The sequence below is a fragment of the Sciurus vulgaris genome, assembly GCF_902686455.1.
Source record: "Sciurus vulgaris genome assembly, chromosome: 5".
In the NCBI taxonomy this organism is placed as follows: domain Eukaryota; kingdom Metazoa; phylum Chordata; class Mammalia; order Rodentia; family Sciuridae; genus Sciurus; species Sciurus vulgaris.
The window spans coordinates 150,880,022-150,901,371 of NC_136465.1; the positions used below are offsets into that span (position 1 = coordinate 150,880,022).

Consider the following 21,350-nt stretch of genomic DNA (forward strand, 5'->3'; position numbering starts at 1 on the left):
ATATGGGATATATATCTTACATGTGTTCATAATATGGTGTATACATACATGTTTTTTACTTAATTTTATATTGAGAAAATTTTCCTTGAAATGAAGAAACACTGAATAAAACACATATTTTATCATATAGCTGTTTGATAATTTACTACATCATGACATATGGACAGTGCAATTTGTTTAGCTATTTTAAAATTTAATTAACTCAACTATGAACATCTTTGTACTTGCCTCTTCACACTTTTGATTATCTCTTTAAAACAGATTCATAAATTAAAATAGGAAGATCAAAGTGTATAAACCATTAATGTAAATATTTGCATCTATTTTAATAAATGCATTTCCCAAATAAATAATATTTATTCTTTATAATATTTATTCTTTAATATTTCTTGATTTTAAAAATCTGGGAGTCTAAATAGAGAAAGCAATTCATTTTTACTCTCTAGTCTAAGAGTTTTTTTGCCCAGAAAAAACCTGAATTAGAAATGTCACAGAATCGTGGTTCCCAGCCTTTGCTGCACATTGCAATCATCTGGGGATTACTAAAAAATACTGATGCTTGGCTTCCACTCCCCAGATATTCTGATTTAATTGGGATGGGTGCAACCTGAACATTGGGATTTTACAAAGGTCCTCAGGTGGTTCTAAAGTGCAGCAAAGTTTGGAAACTGCCGTCATAGAACATTCAGGCACTGGAAGACACCCAAGCACATGTGGCCAAGAGGTCAAATGAAGGTCACCGGACAGATTTCTGTGCTCATTATTTGGTAGAAAACACGTTGCTTCTGGTAGTGAAAACCTTGACGATAGTATTCAATACTATTAATCACCTTGACTCTCAAATAAAATAAATCCAACTGGAAAAATAGGATCAACCTAACCTAATACTGTAATACTCTCAAGCATTAGATTTGTAAAAACATCTTTCCCCAGTGACTGCTGGAGTGTTTGGAAAAAAGCCTCCATTTTTTGCAAATTGATTTTTGTCTTGGCTGCAGTGTTTGCTTGTTTAAGCATTAATGACTTGATTTGGAAAGAAATAGCTTCCTGTATGGCCTGGATTAAGAAGAGTCATCTTTACTCCTGCCAGAAATTGTGTACAAATGCTGGCATGTAAACAGTGTGACCCATGACATTTTTTTTTTAACACCCAAACAGGCAAGGTGACACACATGGCTTAAGGGCTAAAGAAACATGAGAGCTGAAATGCAGAGTTATAGTCGGAAGTGCTAAATTTCCCTTGAGACCAAGGGGAAAGCTTCCTGTTCTTTGTAGATGGGTCTATTATTGGAACACATTTGCCCACATTAATCCTCAAAGTAATTAAATGGAAGGAAACGATTAAATCACCAAGAAAAAAGTGACTGCAGCATCTGAAGTTTTTGGGTATAGTAAGATTTTTTATTTTTTAATTTTCGTGTTTATTTTTTATGTGGTGATGGGGATTGAACCCAGGCACACATGCATGCTAGGCAATTGCTTTACCCCTAAGCACCCTCCCCAGTCCCGCATAGTAAGATTTTTATTACTGTTGGTTAGTTAGACTGGACATTATTTATGGAAGCATCTTCGAGCTAATGTAGACTATTGAATGGTGTGTGTGTGTGTGTGTGTGTGTGTGTGTGTGTGCACGCAAATGATGCCGAAAAGAAAGTGCTAGTCTGACTAACCAAGAATGGGAATTTTTTTAAAGTCATAGATACTTTTGTAGAATTAGGGAAGGTATAAAATTTATATAATGCTCTGCCAGTTTAGAAAAGAAATATTTTCTCTCCAATTTCTTACAAATGGAAAAATTATTTAATTGAATTGAGCTGAGATATAGAGCTCAGAGATCCTAACATTGCTTTAGTAAATATTAATTTTACCATGCCACTTCCATTTTTAGTGGCTTCCATAAACCTGGTTTTTGGAAGACATTGTTCTTAGTACTTACTCTTGGATAAGTTACTTTACCTTTCAGAATTTCATAAAAATAAAGGGATTGGACTGTGTAACTTTTAGATTTCTTCTGACTCTCAAATACTACAGGTCTAAGAAAATAGATAAGTCACAAACCTGAAAGCACATTTGAAATTATTAAAATTCAAGTTACCACCAAAATAAATATGAGGAGAACATAAAAGATGCATAACAGAATGTTACAAACATATCTGTGACCTTCACAAAATGAGATTATATGTTCTTTAAGAACTTTGTGCTATGAGCAGAAACCCAAATCAATGTGAACTAGCCTTCTAAAGATATCCATTTTATGCCTTTTTGCATTTTTCAATGATTTTGAGCATTGAAAATGCATTACATTTTCAGGTTTTAATGCATTTAAATGAGGTAGTTCTAAACAGTTACCAAAAATATTCCTTTTAAAGTAACCCTCCGTATTTATAAATAACTTTAAGACACAAAATTAGATAATGCATCTTGTCTTGGTGGCAAGAGGAAAATGAAGTGCCTGCTCTGGAGATTGAGTGCATTAGCTCTTTTAGGCCATATGTGTATTCTTAGGAACTTCTCTCTTTTAATGCTCTGGAAAAAATTATAATAGTTCTCTCAGTGCAAAATGATCAGATTGTTCCATGCTGGCTTGGTTATTTTGACTGAATTAACTAACAGGTGTAGACTATTGCATATTTGATTTGGCCATGGCAATTTGTGAGATATTATTGAATACTTTCAATCTTGTATGCAAATATCCATACTTATATCTTTATCTGTATATCTCTCTATATATCATTTTAGCAAACACTAGCTGAGCTCCCATTATATTCCAATTGCACGACAATGACACAAACATCTACACTCCCAAATGCTTGTTTTTGAGTAACTAATCATTAAAAGGTGAATTGAGGAATGAAGAGAAATATACAATCTGTAACTCTTAACATTAAGTTATAGTCTACTAGAATTAAAAACAAATTGCTTTGAGACAACATAGAAAAAAGAAACTCATTTTGCCTGATGTTTCTGGATGAGATCATGCTATAGGCAATTTCACAGAAGATACATTTAAGCAGAATGTTCAAGTTATATCATGATTTTTAATCATCAGAGGTGAGGAAAGTGAAAACATAGTGTGGCAATACATGGCATATCTTGAAACTGTGGTGCAGCCCAGAGGCTTGGACCACAGATGAGATTGATGGACATGATAGGTATTGGTATAGAGTAAGCTATAAAAAGGTATTGAAGCCTGACTTCGAAAGACTTTGTCTTTGATGCTAAAGGAAATTGTTGAAGTGAAAGCATTTTTGTCACCATGAGCTACATTTTATTGTTATATGAAAGGGTGAAATCAGGGAAGAATGGGTGATTTGCTGGGTTGTCTTCTCCAGGAGACTGTTAATGTTTGGTTAAAAAACAAAACAAACAAACAAAAAAAAGTGAAACATCCACTTGGTGACCAGAGGATGGAATATTGCAACAGTTATGTCTTTACTAAAACTCATTTTCTTTTCTTCCTGGGCACATGAACTATTTTGCACACACCCTTGTATTTAGATGTGACCATCTGAATGAATTCAAGATAATAGAATGTGGGTAACAGCATTGAACTCCACACCTGATCCTTAACAACTTGTCACAGCATCTTCTTCCTTCCTCCTCTTCTCTTCCAGCCCATCTACCATTTGCTGGCTGAGTGAAAGGAACTGGAGGACTCAGAGAAGACAGAGTCACAAAATGCAAGAAATCTAGAACACTGAGTGATGGGCTGCAACAGTTTTAAGAAGTCAAGCATCGGCGGATTAGATTCAAAAGAAGAAAAGCAAAGTGCTATGTAAAGCTACTAAGATTTTAATGTTTTTCTTTTACAGCAGAAGCTAAATGGACTAGTGGATTTATATTCAGGAATTCTTGTTCAATGCATTAGGAGAGCAGTTTATAGGTGAGTGCCAAGTGCTACATAATAAACCACCAATAGTTCTTTCTGTGATTGGCTTATGGTCTCACCTGGGCTCCCTCAGGTGGCTGCATTCAAGTGGAGGAGTGGCTGGTAGTTGAACCCAGTTTCCATGGCAGAGTTGACTGGAATGTCTTTGTCCATGTTGTCTTTCATCCTTAAGGAGATCATATCAAGGTTTTTTTTTTTTTTTTTTTTCAGAGCATGGTGACCTCAGGGTTCCAAGACAGTGAGAAGGGGCTATGGAACTTCTTGACGACTTGTTTGAAAGTAGTACAACACTATTTTTGCTGCATTGTTATTGGTCAAAGAAAACCAGAGAGCCAGACCAAATTCAGGGGCCAGGAGAAGAGATTTTACCTTTTTGATAATTTCATTTCCCACAAGCCCCTATGAAAGTGCTTGGACTACACTAAGTGCTTAGTAAATGGTTGTTGAATACATGCATGAATGAAGAGAATGAGTTAGAGTCCTGAAAAATAAGGATAAAATATTGGCACAGTTGCTATTAGGAACAAGAAAGGGAACCAATCATGGGTAAGTAAAAGAATTGCTGAGTGGCACTGACAGTCCAGCTGAGCTTGAAAATCATAAATTTGTTTTAGAGCCAATTTTCTCCAACTGCATTTGGTAGCTTGGGAGCAAGCCCACAGAAACAGATGGTTGGGTTGATCCAGGTTATGGATTGGTCTCTATAAACTAGCAGCAGTGGGAGGTGAGGGCTTCCCAACTTGGTCCTGTGCCTCCTCAGTTCCCTGCTCACTCAGGAGCTGACCACTAGCACTTTGCGGAATATGCTGCATCCTCCATGCCCTTACTTAGTGTGGTCCACTGTCTGATATAAAAAGTTCACATTTGATTCCAAAGTAATTCAATTGAGGCTGAAACCTTCACGATTCAAGCCCAATGTAAGGGAAGGGTGCATGTACACACCCACAGAAAGAGAGGGAAGAGACAAAATCCACTTGGATTTTTTGAAAGGCATAAAGAGGACTAAATTTTTAAATTTCTTTTGCTTTCTTTTGCAGTTCTTTTTATACCACTGGAGTCTCCTATTTCAACTTTATCACTCTCCCCTGTCACTCTAGCCCTCAAGGTGAGCTGTCCCATGAATAATTCTTCTATTAATTTCCCTGACCTGAGTAAATAAATTCTGCCCCCCCCCTTTTTTTCTCCTGACCTATTAGAACTTTCTTTCCATCTGTATCACGATAGAAAAGGGAGGATCTGAGAATTCAGGCTTGTCTTCAAAGACAAGGATGAGGGTACAAAAGGAATGGAGGGGAAGTTGAGTGGCACTTTCACTGCAAGGACTTGAAGGCAGCTCAAGGGATGCTAAAGACTGTGACTACGGTGCTGACAAGATGGCGGCTGGTGGGGCTGTTGCTGCGGCACCCGAGTGCCGGCTTCTGCCCTACGCGCTACACAAGTGGAGCTCCTTCTCCTCCACTTATCTTCCCGAGAATATTTTAGTGGATAAACCAAATGACCAATCTTCAAGATGGTCTTCAGAAAGCAACTATCCTCCCCAGTATTTGATTCTGAAGCTTGAAAGACCTGCTATCGTTCAGAATATCACATTTGGAAAATATGAGAAAACGCATGTCTGTAATTTGAAGAAATTTAAAGTCTTTGGTGGAATGAATGAAGAGAATATGACAGAGCTGTTGTCCAGTGGCTTAAAGAATGATTATAACAAAGAAACATTCACCTTGAAGCATAAAATTGATGAACAGATGTTTCCTTGTCACTTCATTAAAATAGTTCCACTCTTGTCCTGGGGGCCCAGCTTTAACTTCAGCATCTGGTATGTTGAACTTAGTGGTATTGATGATCCTGATGTAGTGCAACCCTGTCTCAACTGGTATAGCAAGTACCGTGAACAGGAAGCTATTCGCCTTTGCCTGAAACACTTCAGACAGCACAACTATACAGAGGCTTTTGAATCAGTGCAAAAGAAAACCAAGATTGCACTGGAACATCCTATGTTAACAGACCTGCATGACAAACTGGTGTTGAAGGATGATTTTGATGCTTGTGAAGAGCTGATTGAAAAAGCTGTAAATGATGGCTTGTTCAATCAGTATATCAGTCAACAGGAATATAAGCCACAATGGAGTCAAATCATTCCCAAAAGCACCAAAGGTGATGGAGAAGATAACCAACCAGGAATGAGAGGGGGTCATCAGATGGTTATTGATGTTCAAACAGAAACTGTTTATTTATTTTGTGGCTGGGATGGAACACAAGATCTTGCTGACTTCTGGGCGTACAGTGTGAAGGAGAACCAGTGGACATGTATCTCTAGAGACACTGAGAAAGAGAATGGTCCTAGTGCAGATCATGTCATAAAATGTGCATTGACATTCAGCGGAGGCAAATCTACACATTGGGACGTTATTTGGATTCCTCTGTGAGGAACAGCAAATCTCTGAAAAGTGACTTCTATCGTTATGACATTGACACAAACACGTGGATGTTATTAAGTGAAGATACTGCTGCTGATGGAGGACCGAAACTGGTGTTTGAACATCAGATGTGTATGGCCTCAGAAAAACATATGATCTACACCTTTGGTGGTAGAATTTTGACATGTAATGGCAGTGTAGATGACAGCAGAGCCAGTGAACCACAATTCAGTGGGTTGTTTGCTTTCAACTGTCAATGTCAAACCTGGAAACTTCTTCGAGAGGACTCCTGTAATGCTGGGCCTGAGGACATCCAGTCCCGGATAGGACACTGCATGCTATTCCACTCAAAAAATCGTTGTTTGTATGTGTTTGGAGGCCAGCAATCAAAGACCTATTTAAATGATTTTTTTAGTTATGATGTGGACTCTGATCATGTAGACATAATATCTGATGGCACCAAGAAAGACTCTGGGATGGTTCCAATGACAGGATTTACACAGAGAGCAACTATTGATCCAGAACTGAATGAAATACATGTCTTATCTGGACTCAGCAAAGACAAGGAAAAAAGGGAAGAGAATGTCAGAAATTCATTCTGGATTTATGACATTGTGAGGAATAGTTGGTCTTGTGTCTATAAGAATGATCAAGCTGCAAAGGATAATCCAAGTAAAAGTCTGCAGGAAGAAGAACCATGTCCAAGATTCACCCACCAGCTTGTTTATGATGAGTTACACAAGGTTCATTATTTATTTGGTGGAAATCCAGGAAAATCTTGCTCTCCAAAGATGAGACTTGATGACTTCTGGTCACTGAAGTTGTGTAGACCTTCAAAAGATTACTTATTGAGGCACTGCAAGTATCTCATAAGAAAACACAGGTTTGAAGAAAAGGCCCAAATGGACCCCCTTAGTGCTCTGAAATATTTACAAAATGATCTTTATATAACTAGATCACTCAGATCCAGAAGAGACAAAAGAGTTTCAGCTCTTAGCTTCAGCTCTATTCAAATCTGGTTCTGATTTTACAGCTCTAGGCTTTTCGGATGTGGATCACACCTATGCTCAAAGAACTCAGCTCTTTGACACCTTAGTAAATTTCTTTCCCGACAGCATGACTCCTCCTAAAGGCAACCTGGTAGACCTCATCACGCTGTAACCGAAGAGTCACCGAGCACAGATACAGAAAATGAGAGTCTGCTTTCAGTGTGTTGGATTGCAACTCTATTGACTGAGGTGAAGCTGCAGTGATTAAGGACTGTGCTGGAGTTTAAAGGGATCTTTACCATCACAAGTTTTAACCCTCTTCCTTCATACTTGACCTCAACCCCATTCTCCTCATCTTATTCCTGAATTAGGCTAATAAAGTGAAATTGGTATACTTTCCATTTAAATATACATATTTTTCTTTAACTTTTAAGAATAATGAATATTAAAAAAAATTAGGCAGTTAAAAAAAAAAAAAAAAGACAGTGACTAGTTCTATCTTAGTATTTTCTAGATTTTTTTTTGAACTGCCAGACTAATTTTACCTTCCTTCAACTTCCTTGATATTTTGGACCCATCCTTACTTCCTCGGTCTTCTTTGCCCAAGATGAGTTACCACTTTTCCTATGTCACATGACTCACAGCCAAGTTCTGTGTTGCTTACAGTTCCTAGCCTCAGTCAAACCATTACCTCTGTCCATCTGCATCACCACACAGGGGAAATCAGCAAGTAGAGGGTAAGTAAACCAAAGAATCATGAAGACTGTTATGTTTGGAACAAAAGACACTGAAGCAGAGAGGTCAAAGACTTGGGCACTCTGATGATTTTCAGTGTGGGTAGTGCAATTCTGTTTGATGACAGATACAGGAAAAGAACTACTGTAAACCAAGTGTTGACATCCCCAAAGAATGTAGGCGTGTCCACTGAACATTGGACAATGGTGAATGGAGTGGGTGACAACAGTCTCAGTGGGTGGAAGTTTCCCAGGGGTGTAGCAATATGGTGGGTCAGGAAACAGCTTGGGGCAAACTGGAAGCCTGCTCTGCCTCTTTGATATAAGAAGCTGAATAAATAGGGGGGAGCAGCACCCCATGGAGAAGGATTGCAGACAGGAGAATCTGCAAAAAGTGAAGTTTAAGTAGGGCACCAATCTGGATGAAAGATTTCCCCCTTAATGTTTGAGTTACCAGTTCTGTTAGATACCTATGAACTTCCCGGGCAATGTGATGTCTCCAGGGCAGTTCTGGGAATCTCAGTTGGTGCTTTCAGGATAACAGTACAAGGATATATTATCCACAATCCTAAGAAAGTTACTTTATCAGCCATTTTTAGAATCCAGGGCAAATCTTTTAGTAAAATTCCTTAGTTCATTCTTTTATCAAGTAGTTATTGAGCAGAAAAACAAAATAAAACAAACAAAAATAAACAAAACTAGATTTGGTTTAGTTTATGTTTTTTCTTAAGGCAAAAACAAACAGCTAATTAAAAATAAATTAAAAGTCATAGAGATAAGTACAGTTTCCATGGAACATAGAGAAGGGGTCAGAGAAGGTGCATGACATGGGATCAGAAAAGACTACAGTGAGAGAAGCCCTTATTAATATGAGTTAATAAGGTCAAAGTGTATGTGTGTGTGTGTGTGTGTGTGTGTGTGTGTGTGTGTGTGTGTGTTAGGAAGGGGGAGGTCCAGGAGCAAGAGGAAGGACATTAGTCAAACTCACTGTATTTCAACTCTATTTCATCCTGGATGGACAGAGCCTAAATAGTTGAATCAAGTTGAACAATATCCAATGTGACAGGATGTTCCATCCCTTCCTTCCTTGAGGGAGAGGAAGCCAAGCATACGCTCACATTTTGGTTACTGATCCTGTGTGAACTGTGCTGGTCCCTAACTATCCCTCTCCGGAGCCAGGAGGACACTTGTGCTATTGAACACAACCTGTCTTCAAATAGTTAGGAATAGTGTTGCCTTTCTATTTATTTGAAAGGGTCTTGTGTCTTAAACTTGGGGCAGGCCAGTTTGCGACTTACCTGATTTATTGGACAAGTTATTTTATAAAGCCTCACAAAAAAAGGACCAGTTCACCTTTCTATTTTAGTGCTAACCACACATGGATAACAAATAATAGCCATATTGAAGAGCAGACATTTTGGTGGGAAAATGCAGTGCACAAGAAGAGGCTTGGCTGGTCGTGATGTTCTGGTCAACATGAACTGTTAAGAACATAATTTATGTGACTTCCACTTATATTACTGAAGATGCAAGACTGTTCTCCCTATTCAGACTTTTAGAATACATTGTGTTGCTTGCAGTGGGTAGCTCTGCTTGTGCTCAGTTATTTATGGCTTCTGAAAATAGAGAACAGGAGATAGCCAACCTTTTATCTGATGTTCACTATAATTTGGACAATTGCAGAGTTGTTTCAGCTCTTGGTCTACAGCATTTGGTGGGACGCTAGAGTTGAATCTGTGATATAACTACCTAAAAAAGAATGAAAGAGGGAAAAATGGATTTGATAAGGACCCAGTTTTTCAGTTGTTGGTATTTTCCTTTTAAAAGATAAAGATCTAACTTTTAATCTTGGAAAGAAAATATTTTGTCTTCCACAGTCTTAATTAGATAGGGTGGATAGGATTCTAGTTGAAATCGACAGGCAGAGAGGTAGGAAATTTTAATGGAAAGATGAGATACTTTCATGTGAGGCAGATCTCAGTCAAGGCAGTTCTGTCCACCAGACACTGTTATAGTAATCATTTCCTTTGGGTCTTGAAAAATGACCATTGACATTAATTGCTCTCTTGGGGTACCTGTAAAAGAGTTCTAGCTTTATGGAAAGACTATAATACGTTTAGTTAAGCAAGGAAAAAGCTGTAGGATGATAATTTTAGAGATTTCACTGATATTCTATCTGCCAATCAATTTTTAGTGAGTACCTACTGTGCATTTTTCTGTTAGGAAAATGAGCAAAGAATGAGAAGGTTAAAATATCTACTCTCATTAAAACCTGAGTCCAGCAGGGAGAAAGAGTACTGTAATAATGAATTAGTATGGTTATGAACATGTATTGCAAAAGATAAATATAGGGTTCTAGGACTGTATAGTTTAACAAAGGAAAAGTTGGGAGATGAGGTGGGATGAGAAGCAAGAGCATTAAAGCAATGATTCCTGTGTATGCTAAAGGTCTGGGTTAGGAAGGGAGTTAGTAATTCAGAAAAATCAAGTGAAGGCTTGTGTGACTAGAGAAAAGAAAATAGGGGGAGAGTAGCAGAAGGTAAGTTTGAAGAGATGGAGGCAGCTAAGTTAGGCTGGGTATCATGGACTTAACAGAAAGGAAAGGGGAGTTGCTGAGCAAGGTGTGAAACAGAATGGATTCAATGAAAGTGTAATAATGCATTCTATTACTGCTTATGGAAGTAATATTTCTTCAGATTTTTTCAAGTGAATACTTCTTCAACTTGTTATTCTAATTTCTTGCACACATAGTAAAGAAGATAATTTGAATATCATTTTTTTCGAGTTTGAAGTCATTTTGATGGATAAACTCTTATAAATAGAAGTCAAATTTACAAAGGCTAATAGTGTTACCTGAACACCTGGTTCAATCCAATACTGGTGGGGACCCAGGGCTGCTGGAGAGGGAGGTCCCATAAGAAGGGACTTCGTGCTGGATTAGACACAGATCTTTCCAATTCTAATATTTATGATGAGCTCTCCAGGGTTTGTTGTCGTCAATGGTAGTAACCCAGAATTTCAAGTTTTGTGGACTGTCTTGTTATAAAATGTTCTCTTCGATTGTGTCAGTTTTTTGGACAACAATGTAACTTCCTCTGTTTTAGGAAATAGTCATTATATCTAGCAGTATCAAGATTCTCTTCCACTGTTTTTCCCACCCAGGACATCCTTTTCCATCTCCTTTCCTCTTTGTCCTCTTTCTCCTCTTCCTCTTCTTTCTTCTTTCTTTTTCTAAAAACCAAACTTGAATCCTTGACCTTGTGTATTTTTTTTTTCAGTGCTGGACATTGAAATCAGGGCCTCACATAAGATAAACACCTGCTCTATATCTAGAACCCTAGGACCTCAATCTATGAATTAAACGTCCTGTAGAACTTGCTTGCCCCCACCATCTTTGAAGAGTATTCTTTCTGAGTCTCTCAGTCTTTTTAAGCTTAGCTTTATAAATTCATAAGTGACTATGTATCTAAAGGACCAAAACCACTAAAAAGATGAAGATAGCTTGGAAGTTGAAGAAATTTCATTCCTAGTGTTCTTTATATTACTATGGGCCAAATATCTTGGCAAATGTCAATTCTGCTGTGAATGATTTTTGGAGTTACAAAAGAAGGGAGAAAACTATTAATCTGTTTCTTATTTTGTGATGTTTCAGGGAAGAAATGTCACTCATGGGGAGCAATAAACTGGATAAGCTCTAAGGCACTAGGAAGAAAGTGACAATGAGAATGGTTTAATTCCTCCTGCTCTAGAAAGCTTATTATGCCCCAACCATATGCAAAGTGCTTTGTAGTCATTATCACATTTAATCTTCTCAACAACTGTGTATGAAAGAGTCATATTTATTCTGATATTACTGATAGAGACTTAGGAAGTCTTTTTTAAAAAAAACTTTTTAAAGTCATTGAACTAATAAATGGAAGGACTAGAATTCCTAGTCTGTCTAATCTGACTGCAGAGTCTATACTGTCAATCACTATCAAGGACAGGGCAATTGAACCAGTTTTTGGCCAAGACATGTCCCTACAGATACACCTGCAAGTGAGCCTCCTTACTCCTTGGAGCATCTTATTCATTCCTCTGTCTCTATGGTATCACTTTCTGCCCCTTTTCAATGAAGCTGAGCTTGCCATGGTCTGGAAAAGCACAACAATTTACCATAGTAACTGTGGCAGGGTCTAAGGTTTTAGAGCTGCAGTGAACTGTGTATGCAAATAAAACAAGGAACCATCCTACTGAGATACAAGTCCAAGCAATGCTATTGCAAAGAAACAACAAAGCAATATGGTCCCTGGTCCAGGCAGGAAATAGAAGGGACATATAGAAAAGTAGGTTTTCAACAGAAACCATGAGATGGGGGAGCTATGTGCCAGCACTGAGTTCTCCTAACAATTTAGTCATCCTTTAGGTAAAGAGCATAATGGGCTCATGTGCAACAGATGTAACAGCCAGGAAAATATATGTATGCAGCATGAACAGCACTGATCTTAAATTTTTATTTTCAAGAGGATTACAAACTTTACTATGTGCTATGATTTGAATACAGGGAGTCCCCCAAAGGCTCCTGTGTTCATGCAGGAGGTGAAATGGTTAGATTAAGAAAGCTATCACCTAATCGGTCCATCCTATTTTAGATTAACTGGGTGGTAATTGTAGGCAAGACGGGGCATGGATGAAAGAGGTGGGTCACAGAAGGTGTATTCTGGAAGGATTCATCTTCCCTATGGCTCCTTCCCCTCTCTCTTCCTGTTTCCTGACTGCTATGATTTGAGCTCCTTTCCTCTGCTACCCCCTTTCCCCTGAGCAATGGAGTTAGCCCTCCATGGACTGACCTCTGAGACTGTGAGCCAAAGTAAACTTTTCCTCCTCTGAGTTGTTCTTCTCATGTATCTTGGTCACAACAAAGCAAATCAAACTAATGCATAAGGTTTTTGTGTCAGGATCTTCTGTTCAATGAACAGATGTCTGAGAGGAGCTTTTCAGTGCTGTTTTCTGTCAAGGGTTCTTCTCCCCACTGATTCCTGATGCTAAAAGATAATTTCTTAAGACCAAAAGCTCCTGGTTTCAAATCAAGACTATGTCTGCGTGTGCATGCAGCAGAATGAGAAACAACTAAAATGTGAATTCCTCTCAGCTGCTCATGGAGTTCATCTGTCTTGCCATAAACAGCAATTTCAGGGTTTTGAGAGAACTTTCTGATCTTTTTGTTTACTTGGCTTCTTCCCTTCCCCCTCCTACCAGAAAACTTAAACAAAACTTGCTTTTGCCTGAATGACCCAAGTAACAACCTACTTTAGCTTGAGCTGCATAGATATTTCAGCTAAAAATGGCCTATTTCCATGAGTCACCTGGATAATTGCTTTAGTCTGCTGGCCCACTTAGCGGGGTGGGCCCCAGGTGTGAAGTGCAAGTGTCAGAAAGGACTTCATTGCTTCCCCTCCATGAGATCCCTGCTTTAGTTTCCAGATGCTTGAAGCAGTACAACTTAGATTTTCTTTCAGTCTTTGAATCTCCTTCTGTTAGATGGATCATCTTTGTCATTTGACAAGAAAGTCTATCTTGGTAGGGCAATTTTCTATCTCGTGTGTGTTGCTTTGTGGTTTCAAAGAAGCAATACTTCAGCAAGTGCTTCTTAAATATTTATTAGATGAGTGTTGGGGAAGGTTCCGAAAGAAGGAGGGACAAAATTCCTTCCTCAAGATGAGGTTGTATAGGGCCGCTGGTAAATAGGAACATTAAAAAGTAACTATGGGTCTATTGTTGATCTGTTTGGAGGTGTAATCAGAGTTACAGAAGGACAAACCAGACTTGGGGAAGGATGAAATGGTTGCAGAGATCCATAAGGAGAATTTACCCTTAATTAAATAGTAGGTACATTTTTTTTTCCTGCAAATTTCTTATATAGTTTCACAAAATGTGGCCTATTATTTCAGCATACAACTGCTGACAAGAAAGAGTTGCTTTCCTTATTTAGAGGTGAACTCATGGTTCATGGTTCTACAAAGGAAAGACAGCAGACAGCTTTGGCTGTAAAAACACTTGAGGTATTTAGGGAAAAAAAATCCACGGTATATTTTTATGACTGAGTTTTAAAGATATTTTTAAGAGTAAAAAATAAAGAAAAAACACATATAAAGAAAAAAAAAACCTGCCTCTTTGAATGGTCAACATTGAAAAACTAAACTTTACATGACTTCTCTTGAAAGTCTATTTATAGTAAAAATGATATTTAGTATTGCAGCTTCAATTTTAAATTGCAGTTGCTATAATTTGATGTCATAACATAACAAAGTTAGTTTTTCTGTTCTTCTTTTTTTTTTCTCCGTTTCCTCAACTATAAAAATGGCAGAATGTTAAAATTAAGTGATGGGACAATTTTTTTTTTTAAATAGAGATTTGAACTTTGATGTAAGAGCTTGCCATTTCTATGCTTACACAGTTTAAATTCTCTGGCATGGAACTTTTAGGCTTGAGATAAATGTCATGAGCATGATTTTGAAGGTCAGGCTGGTGAACCACCAAAAATGTCTGACAGCTCCAAAAGGGAATATTTACATCTGGCTTGTGGCATCGTGATCTCTGCCATGATGTAGTCAGGTTGAATAAGTGGAGCAGTGTGAACCCAACCTCGATAGAACTTGGCATTTGACCCCAGAGGCCTTTATGCCTCTTTTTATCCTCTCTTCTCTCCTGCCTCCCACCATGTGAGCAGAACAGCCATAAAAATCTACCAGCTTTCTGCAGGAGCACTTGGCCTGGTTTCCCCTGTAATACCTGTTTATACATGAATCAACCCAAAATTAACTTCAGTGACAGCAGGACATTCCTGATTTTGTGAATTCAAGTATAAAATGCACTAGAATATATGATTAACCAGATTTTTTGCTAAGTGGGTTGTTCTATTCAGCTGGATTTCTGGCTATTTGGAGTACGTTCTATGATTATTGAGCTAATCTTTGTTATCGGATATGTATTGTAAAACATGTTAATTTTCTTGTCATTGGAAGTGGACTATTATACGTTAGTTGATTTTTCTTGTCAATTCTGATATTATGACATCCTCAGATCATCATCTCTAACACCAATTGTCCAAAGATAATAGTATGAATGTAGAAGGAAGACAAAGTTAGTTGCTAAGGACCAGGATTAAGGCAAGGGGGATGCACTGACATGCGCAAGAGACGGTTTAGTTAGAGACGGTTTACTGTAGTTAACTAGGATCATATTGCAAGCGAAGTTCCTCATCACTGATCTCGAAGCTTTCAATAATGCACCCTGTTTTATGTAAGCTGGATTTTAATAGAAAATTGTAAAGCGTCTGTGATATTTTTATATTAGATCGCCTCTTTGAAAGAGCAGAATAAGTTCCTACTTTGGTTTCTCAGTTCATTTTGATAGGAGGAAAACATAAAAACTAGGTGAAAGGGTATAGAAAATAATTATGAAATCATCTCCATATTACATTTGGGGCATTTAGGACACCCTCCTAAAAGTAGAATGCACCACCATTTTTTTTAAACCATATATTGTGGGGCATAAGCAGAAAAGATTAAGGAATATGCAGTCTTGACACCAACCTTTGGTTTTTAGGTTTGAAGAAGCATTAAAATGAACATAGCTAATGTAATGGGAAGCTTCAGGGAACAGCAAAACGAAATGCAGGGCACTCTTAGATTACTTGGAAATACAGATATGTGTCAGACTATTAGAATAATTACTTTTTAGCAAATCAGGGAGAGAAAAGAGAAGGCTCTTGACACATGGTGTATAACTCCATGCAGAGTTTTAAATGCCATTCAGCAAGTGACCCCAAAGTGTATACCATGAAGAAACACTGAGAATATACAGAATATACATATATATGTGATATATCACATATATATATGATGTGATATGTGTGTGTGTGTGTGTATATATATATATATATATATATATATATATATATATATATATATAAATTCAGATACTTACCAATGTTCCTTGTAATCTGACCATTAACCATTGCTTTGGTCTCTTAAATACAAAAAAACAGTCTCTTCCTCTTCTGAGTCTACATGCTTTTTCTTAAAAAAAGACACTGAAAAACATTTGAAACTACTAAGATTTAATACATGCTTTTACTTAAACCAAGCACAGACTGACACTGTTGAGTTCATACAGAGATAAAACCAGAAGGATGATGAGCAGTAGTGTGAAAGGGAGGTTGGAGCATTGACTTTGGGTACAGACAGATGTGGGCTTGAAAGTCCATTCTGACACTTTCTCACTGTATGACTTTGGGCCATTTATACTGCTGAATTTCAGTTTTCCTCTAGTGTAATAAGGGGTTAATAGTGATTATTGTATGACCAAATTGTATTGATATTATTCTCTGCACATTTACAGACTGATATACTACATATTTAAATACCTGGTGTAAGTACCTTATAGTTCTCTTAATTTTAAGATGATAGAAGAAAACACTCTTGTTATAAATATGACAACCAAATTTCAAAAACAACTAAGTGATATGTTCAAGGTAGGTTAGTAAATTGTGACATTGATTCATTTGATTGCTAATTCACCGACCAGACCATCAATATGGCACATGCTCATTGAGATTGCTACAGAATCCTGGTTAAACAGAAGTAAGACTTAACCTGGCGCCTTCTCACTCCTGGTTCAATGCTCTTTCATGGTATTTGTAACAATAAAAATTTTCTAAGCTTGAGGGAAAAAGAAGGAAAAAAATTGAGAAATGTAGACTATTTTAGAATTTCATTAGGGATGAGAGGTAAAGAACTTTCTCATCTCTCATTGTGATAAACAAGAGTGAATCAGAACAGTTATTTGTTGAGAAAGCACAATCTGCACTAAAAGCTTGAAGACATCAGGCATAAAGTTAAGAAAATGTGAATATAAAAATAAGAACAAGTTGTAATCACGAAAGTTTAGAAGGCATTAGCTATACACACACACACACATATGCACATCATATATATGTACACACACACACACACACACACACACACATACACACATATCCATATACTGCTTTAGAGTAGGTGTTATGACTTGGTTCAGGTCCTGCCTATTTCCTGAGTGTGCCCATAGTTCTGTCTATGACAGGTATGAGGAGGGGCAAAAAGGATAAAGTGGCAATATATATGGAAGTACAGCAAAACGGGGCAGATAGTCTCTGACTTGAAGGTGTTTATTGTCTTCTTGAGGTAATAGAATATTTGCCAATGTAAATCAAGAACATGTCTAAAGGCATCAGTTAAGTACAATTTGATAGAGCATTATGTATAAGGGTGTCGATCATCTTGGAGGCAATGAACATTAACTATCCTCAGTCCATTTTGTACCAGGAAATCCACTGAAATTTCTAAACTTCATTCAACCCATTTATGAGAGATGACCAAACTCTATCACTGTTTTATAAATCATTTTAATAGTTTTAGACATAACCTTCGAGACACTGCTTTGAATTTCTACCATCCCCACTTGTCTACTACTTTCTTCCCCTCAGCTTTAGTTCCCATCACACACACACTCATGCACCTCATATCTGAATATCTTGTGATGGGAGAAATGAACAACTATGTTAACCAGCAGGTAAGTTATTGCGACCTTTGTATAAGTGATATATTAAATCCCAGTGGGAATTACAGGTTCCTCCACTTCCCTTGATTTTCCCTTCTGCAACTACAAAGGGCATGCAAGAGAGACAGAAAAGGAAATGGATAGAGTCCGACTATTCCTCTTTCTGGTGAGAAGTTGCTAATATGTGTCAAAACAGGAAAGAGAGGCACTGATAGAGTCCTGAATTAGTTTTGCTAGAGAGCTGGTATGACAGAGGCAATGATTAGACTAAACTCTTATAGATAAACTATAGCAACATAAACTGTAATTAGCAATTCTTTGACATTTTTAACAAATACATATCAACATACTCATATTCCATAATATGGTTGCTAGAGTTTAGATCTTAAATGTCCTGCAAAAGCAGGGGGAGGTTTGGTCCTGGGGGAACTATTATTGAAAGGTGATGAAGCCTTTATGAGGTGAGCCTTTTGGGAGGTCTTTAGGTTATTGAGGGTGCGCCCTTGAGGGTATAATGGGGCTCAAGCTCCTTTCTCTTTCTCTCTGTTTTTGCCTCCTGGACATGTGGTGAATGACTTTGTTCTGCCATGTACTCCTACCATGACAGGGTGCCTAACCGTATACCCAAAAGTAATGGGACCAATTGAACGTGAACTGGAACCTAAAAAACTCTGAGCCAAAATAAACCTTTTCTCTTTACAGGTTGATCGTCTCAGGTATTTGTTACAGCTGGCCGATAAGATGGTGGTGGTTACAATAAGTAAAACACACAAGAGGTGTCTGCTGCAGTAGGAGGAGATATGAATTGCTCAGAACAATTTCCTTTTGAGATTGTCAGTTCTACTTTGAGACTAGACTTATTAACGCAAACATCCAAGCTGTACCTTGAGGGTCTCTTGAGATTTACTTGTCTGCAGCTATTAGTTATTTAGTCATAAACTGGTAATATTTCAGGCATAAAGAAGAAATTGGGTTGCTTTCCTGTTACAGCAGAAGAACCAACTTTCTGTTAAATGCAAAGGCATAAATACAGAAGCTACTTATCTTGGATTCATATTTCTTTTAAAATATTCAAGGGGCAGGTGGGCTATGGATGTTGAAAATCAACTTGTGTGTGTGTGTGTGTGTGTGTGTGTGTGTGTGTGTGTGTGTGTGTGTGCGTATATACTGTATATACTCTGTTCTCCCATCACCTTCCACTTTAGTTCTCAGAGACCCTTTCCCATTCACCATCCTCCCTGGAACAGAAGGATACGCAGATCCACAGAGCGGCATCCTTATTTTTGTCACCCTGTCAACATTAGGGCACTCACTTCCTGAGTTGAAAAACTATTTATGTTAGCTACTTTATTAACCCCTTCTATGACGTGGAAATATCATTCAACTTCCTTTCTGTTCAGTGGGAAAGAATGAGTTAGATTAGATAATATTTAAACAGTTTCAGTACTCCATGCCTCTACAAAATGTCGAGTTGTGAATTCTTTCATTTCAATGTACCGTAAACAGTTGTGGGAGTAGGGGGGCTGTGGGAGCAGCTGTGTAGGTACAGAGTCCAATGTGATCACATTTGTTGGCTCACCATCACTGTACCTGATGGGCAGAAAGCAGGTATTTGATTTCTTTTACATGTTCCGTTGGTCTCAAGCCAAGTTTGTCTAGAAATGTGATCAGCATAGAGTAGTAGCTCCATTGCAGACTGTCTTAAATTTGGAAAATCTGGTTAAGTCATCCTTGTGGGTAGTGAGTGGAAAGGAGTGTTCCTTCAATGGCTTTAATCTGTGAATTTGGATATGCAGCACTCTTATGAGAATTGTCATAGGATAAAAAATAAGCTCTGTGTCTTCTAACAATATTGCAGTGGGTGGTGGTGATTTTGAAACTCACACAGCTGGTAAGTGTGAGACCCAGTACTGGTTCCCAGACCTCTGATGTTAATACCTGATGAAGTCCTCCCATGACCTCTCACTCTCTTCCTTGGGCTCCTGTGGTATTTTATTGCTCCTGCTTGCCTGGCACTTATGCTATTACATTGCTTTTTGTATGCTAAGCCTTAAGGATGAAACCTGGTAATAGTCTTTACTGAAGTAACGGTTTGTCAGTTAAACACTTAAATGCACACGTGTCTACTTATCCCCAGGGGCTGTGATCTCCTTAAATAATAAGCCATGACTTATAGGTTGTTATGTCCCCAGCTCTTCTGACAGGGCTTCATATTTGGTTGGTACTCAACAAATACTTGTTGGATTAAACTGGATTCTTACCAAATATAGTTCAAGGTTGTTCCACCTTCCCATCATCTCACTTCAGTCCCATTTGTCCTTTTGCTTCTAGTTCTTTCTAGTTTTCTTTTTCTTTCCTGATCTCCTATCCATAGCTTCCATTTCCTTTTTTTACCCTTTTGCTTTAACGATTCCTCTATCATTTATTTCCAATGCCTCTTCTGTTTGCTTAGTATCTTGAAGGACTAGTGAAAAGTCTGTAGACAGATCTCCCTGTGGGAAGTTAGTAAAGTTGACACAAAATGAGACAAGCTAAGCATTATGCTAGAACTCATCCATTTTGTATATGTATAATGTTATTTAGAAGAAAAATTGTAATGACCTACAAACTTGGACTAAGGTGTTGGGAAAGAGTTGACTCCTTCATGCCTTTCAATGTTTAATTCCTGAGATGCAACATTCACAAGAAATAGTCAAAGCACCAAATATTGTTTATTAGGGATTCTACAGTAATACCCAAACTAAGGAATGAGGGCAATACAAAACCCAGGTTCACCTTCTGACCCATTCTGTATAAATAGTTTCCATGGATAGTTGTCACATTTTAATTTGAAAGATTGCCTCTGATTATGTCTAAAATCCAATTATTGTTTTGTCAGGACTAAAATCTCAATTTCTTTAGGAAGAGCTATTCCTCCATCATACTTCAATTGAATATGGTGCTGAGGCATTGCTTTCAAGATTGCAGTAAATATGAAATCTTATGAATTGCATAAGCAAAATTACTCTTATCTTGTCTCATCTCTTCTTCAGTTTCTGAAACCAGCAATGATTTTTTTTTCATTTTCTCTTTTATATGGTTTCAATCCATTTTTGTTAGTAGTTTTAGTATTTTATTATTTTTCAAATTATAAATCTACACAGATTTCTGAAAAATGTAGCACTAACTTATCTGTTCCTTTTCCATTCTCTTTTTATTTGGACTGATCATGTACATATGGATAATGTTCTATAGGTCTTAGCAGACTCCTCATTACAAGGTCCCAGCTTCTATTTCCATCTCGAGACTCAAACATTCAACTCCATTTCATAGCTGCATCAATTTAGCAGTTTTCTGAAATTCTATGTTATAAGGATCTTCTGGGAAGAAAAAGCATATGAGTTACATAGTAATTCTAAAAATAACAAGCTTCATAATTTTCTATAATTTTGACTGCAATGGCTTATATATCATCTGAGATCCCTAACTGGAATTGACTTTCAGCTCTCCCTGTCTTCTCCAATTCATCACATTAGATAGCAATGAAGTGATTATCTCACTGAGTTACTGGATTCCAATAGTGGACTTACGATTTTCGAAGACATGGGTTTTGATGATTCATAAATATACATTAATATTCTAACTATTGACAAGATGAGCTCTACATTTTTAATAACCTATTTAGGCCACACATTCTGTTACCCAATGTCACATATTTTGGAAGAACTTATTTAAATAGAATTTTTTTATATAGAACTAT

General features: G+C 37.5%; 1 protein-coding gene across 1 annotated transcript; it reads left to right on the forward strand.

Annotated features, from left to right (window-relative positions):
* Positions 1–5,252: 5,252 nt before the first annotated feature.
* LOC306661281 (muskelin-like) lies at positions 5,253–7,718 on the forward strand. Its single transcript, XM_079140139.1, is given in 3 exon segments — positions 5,253–6,232; positions 6,235–7,258; positions 7,260–7,718. Coding segments are annotated over 3 exon segments (2,202 nt in total). The 5' UTR covers positions 5,253–5,262; the 3' UTR covers positions 7,468–7,718.
* Positions 7,719–21,350: the final 13,632 nt, after the last annotated feature.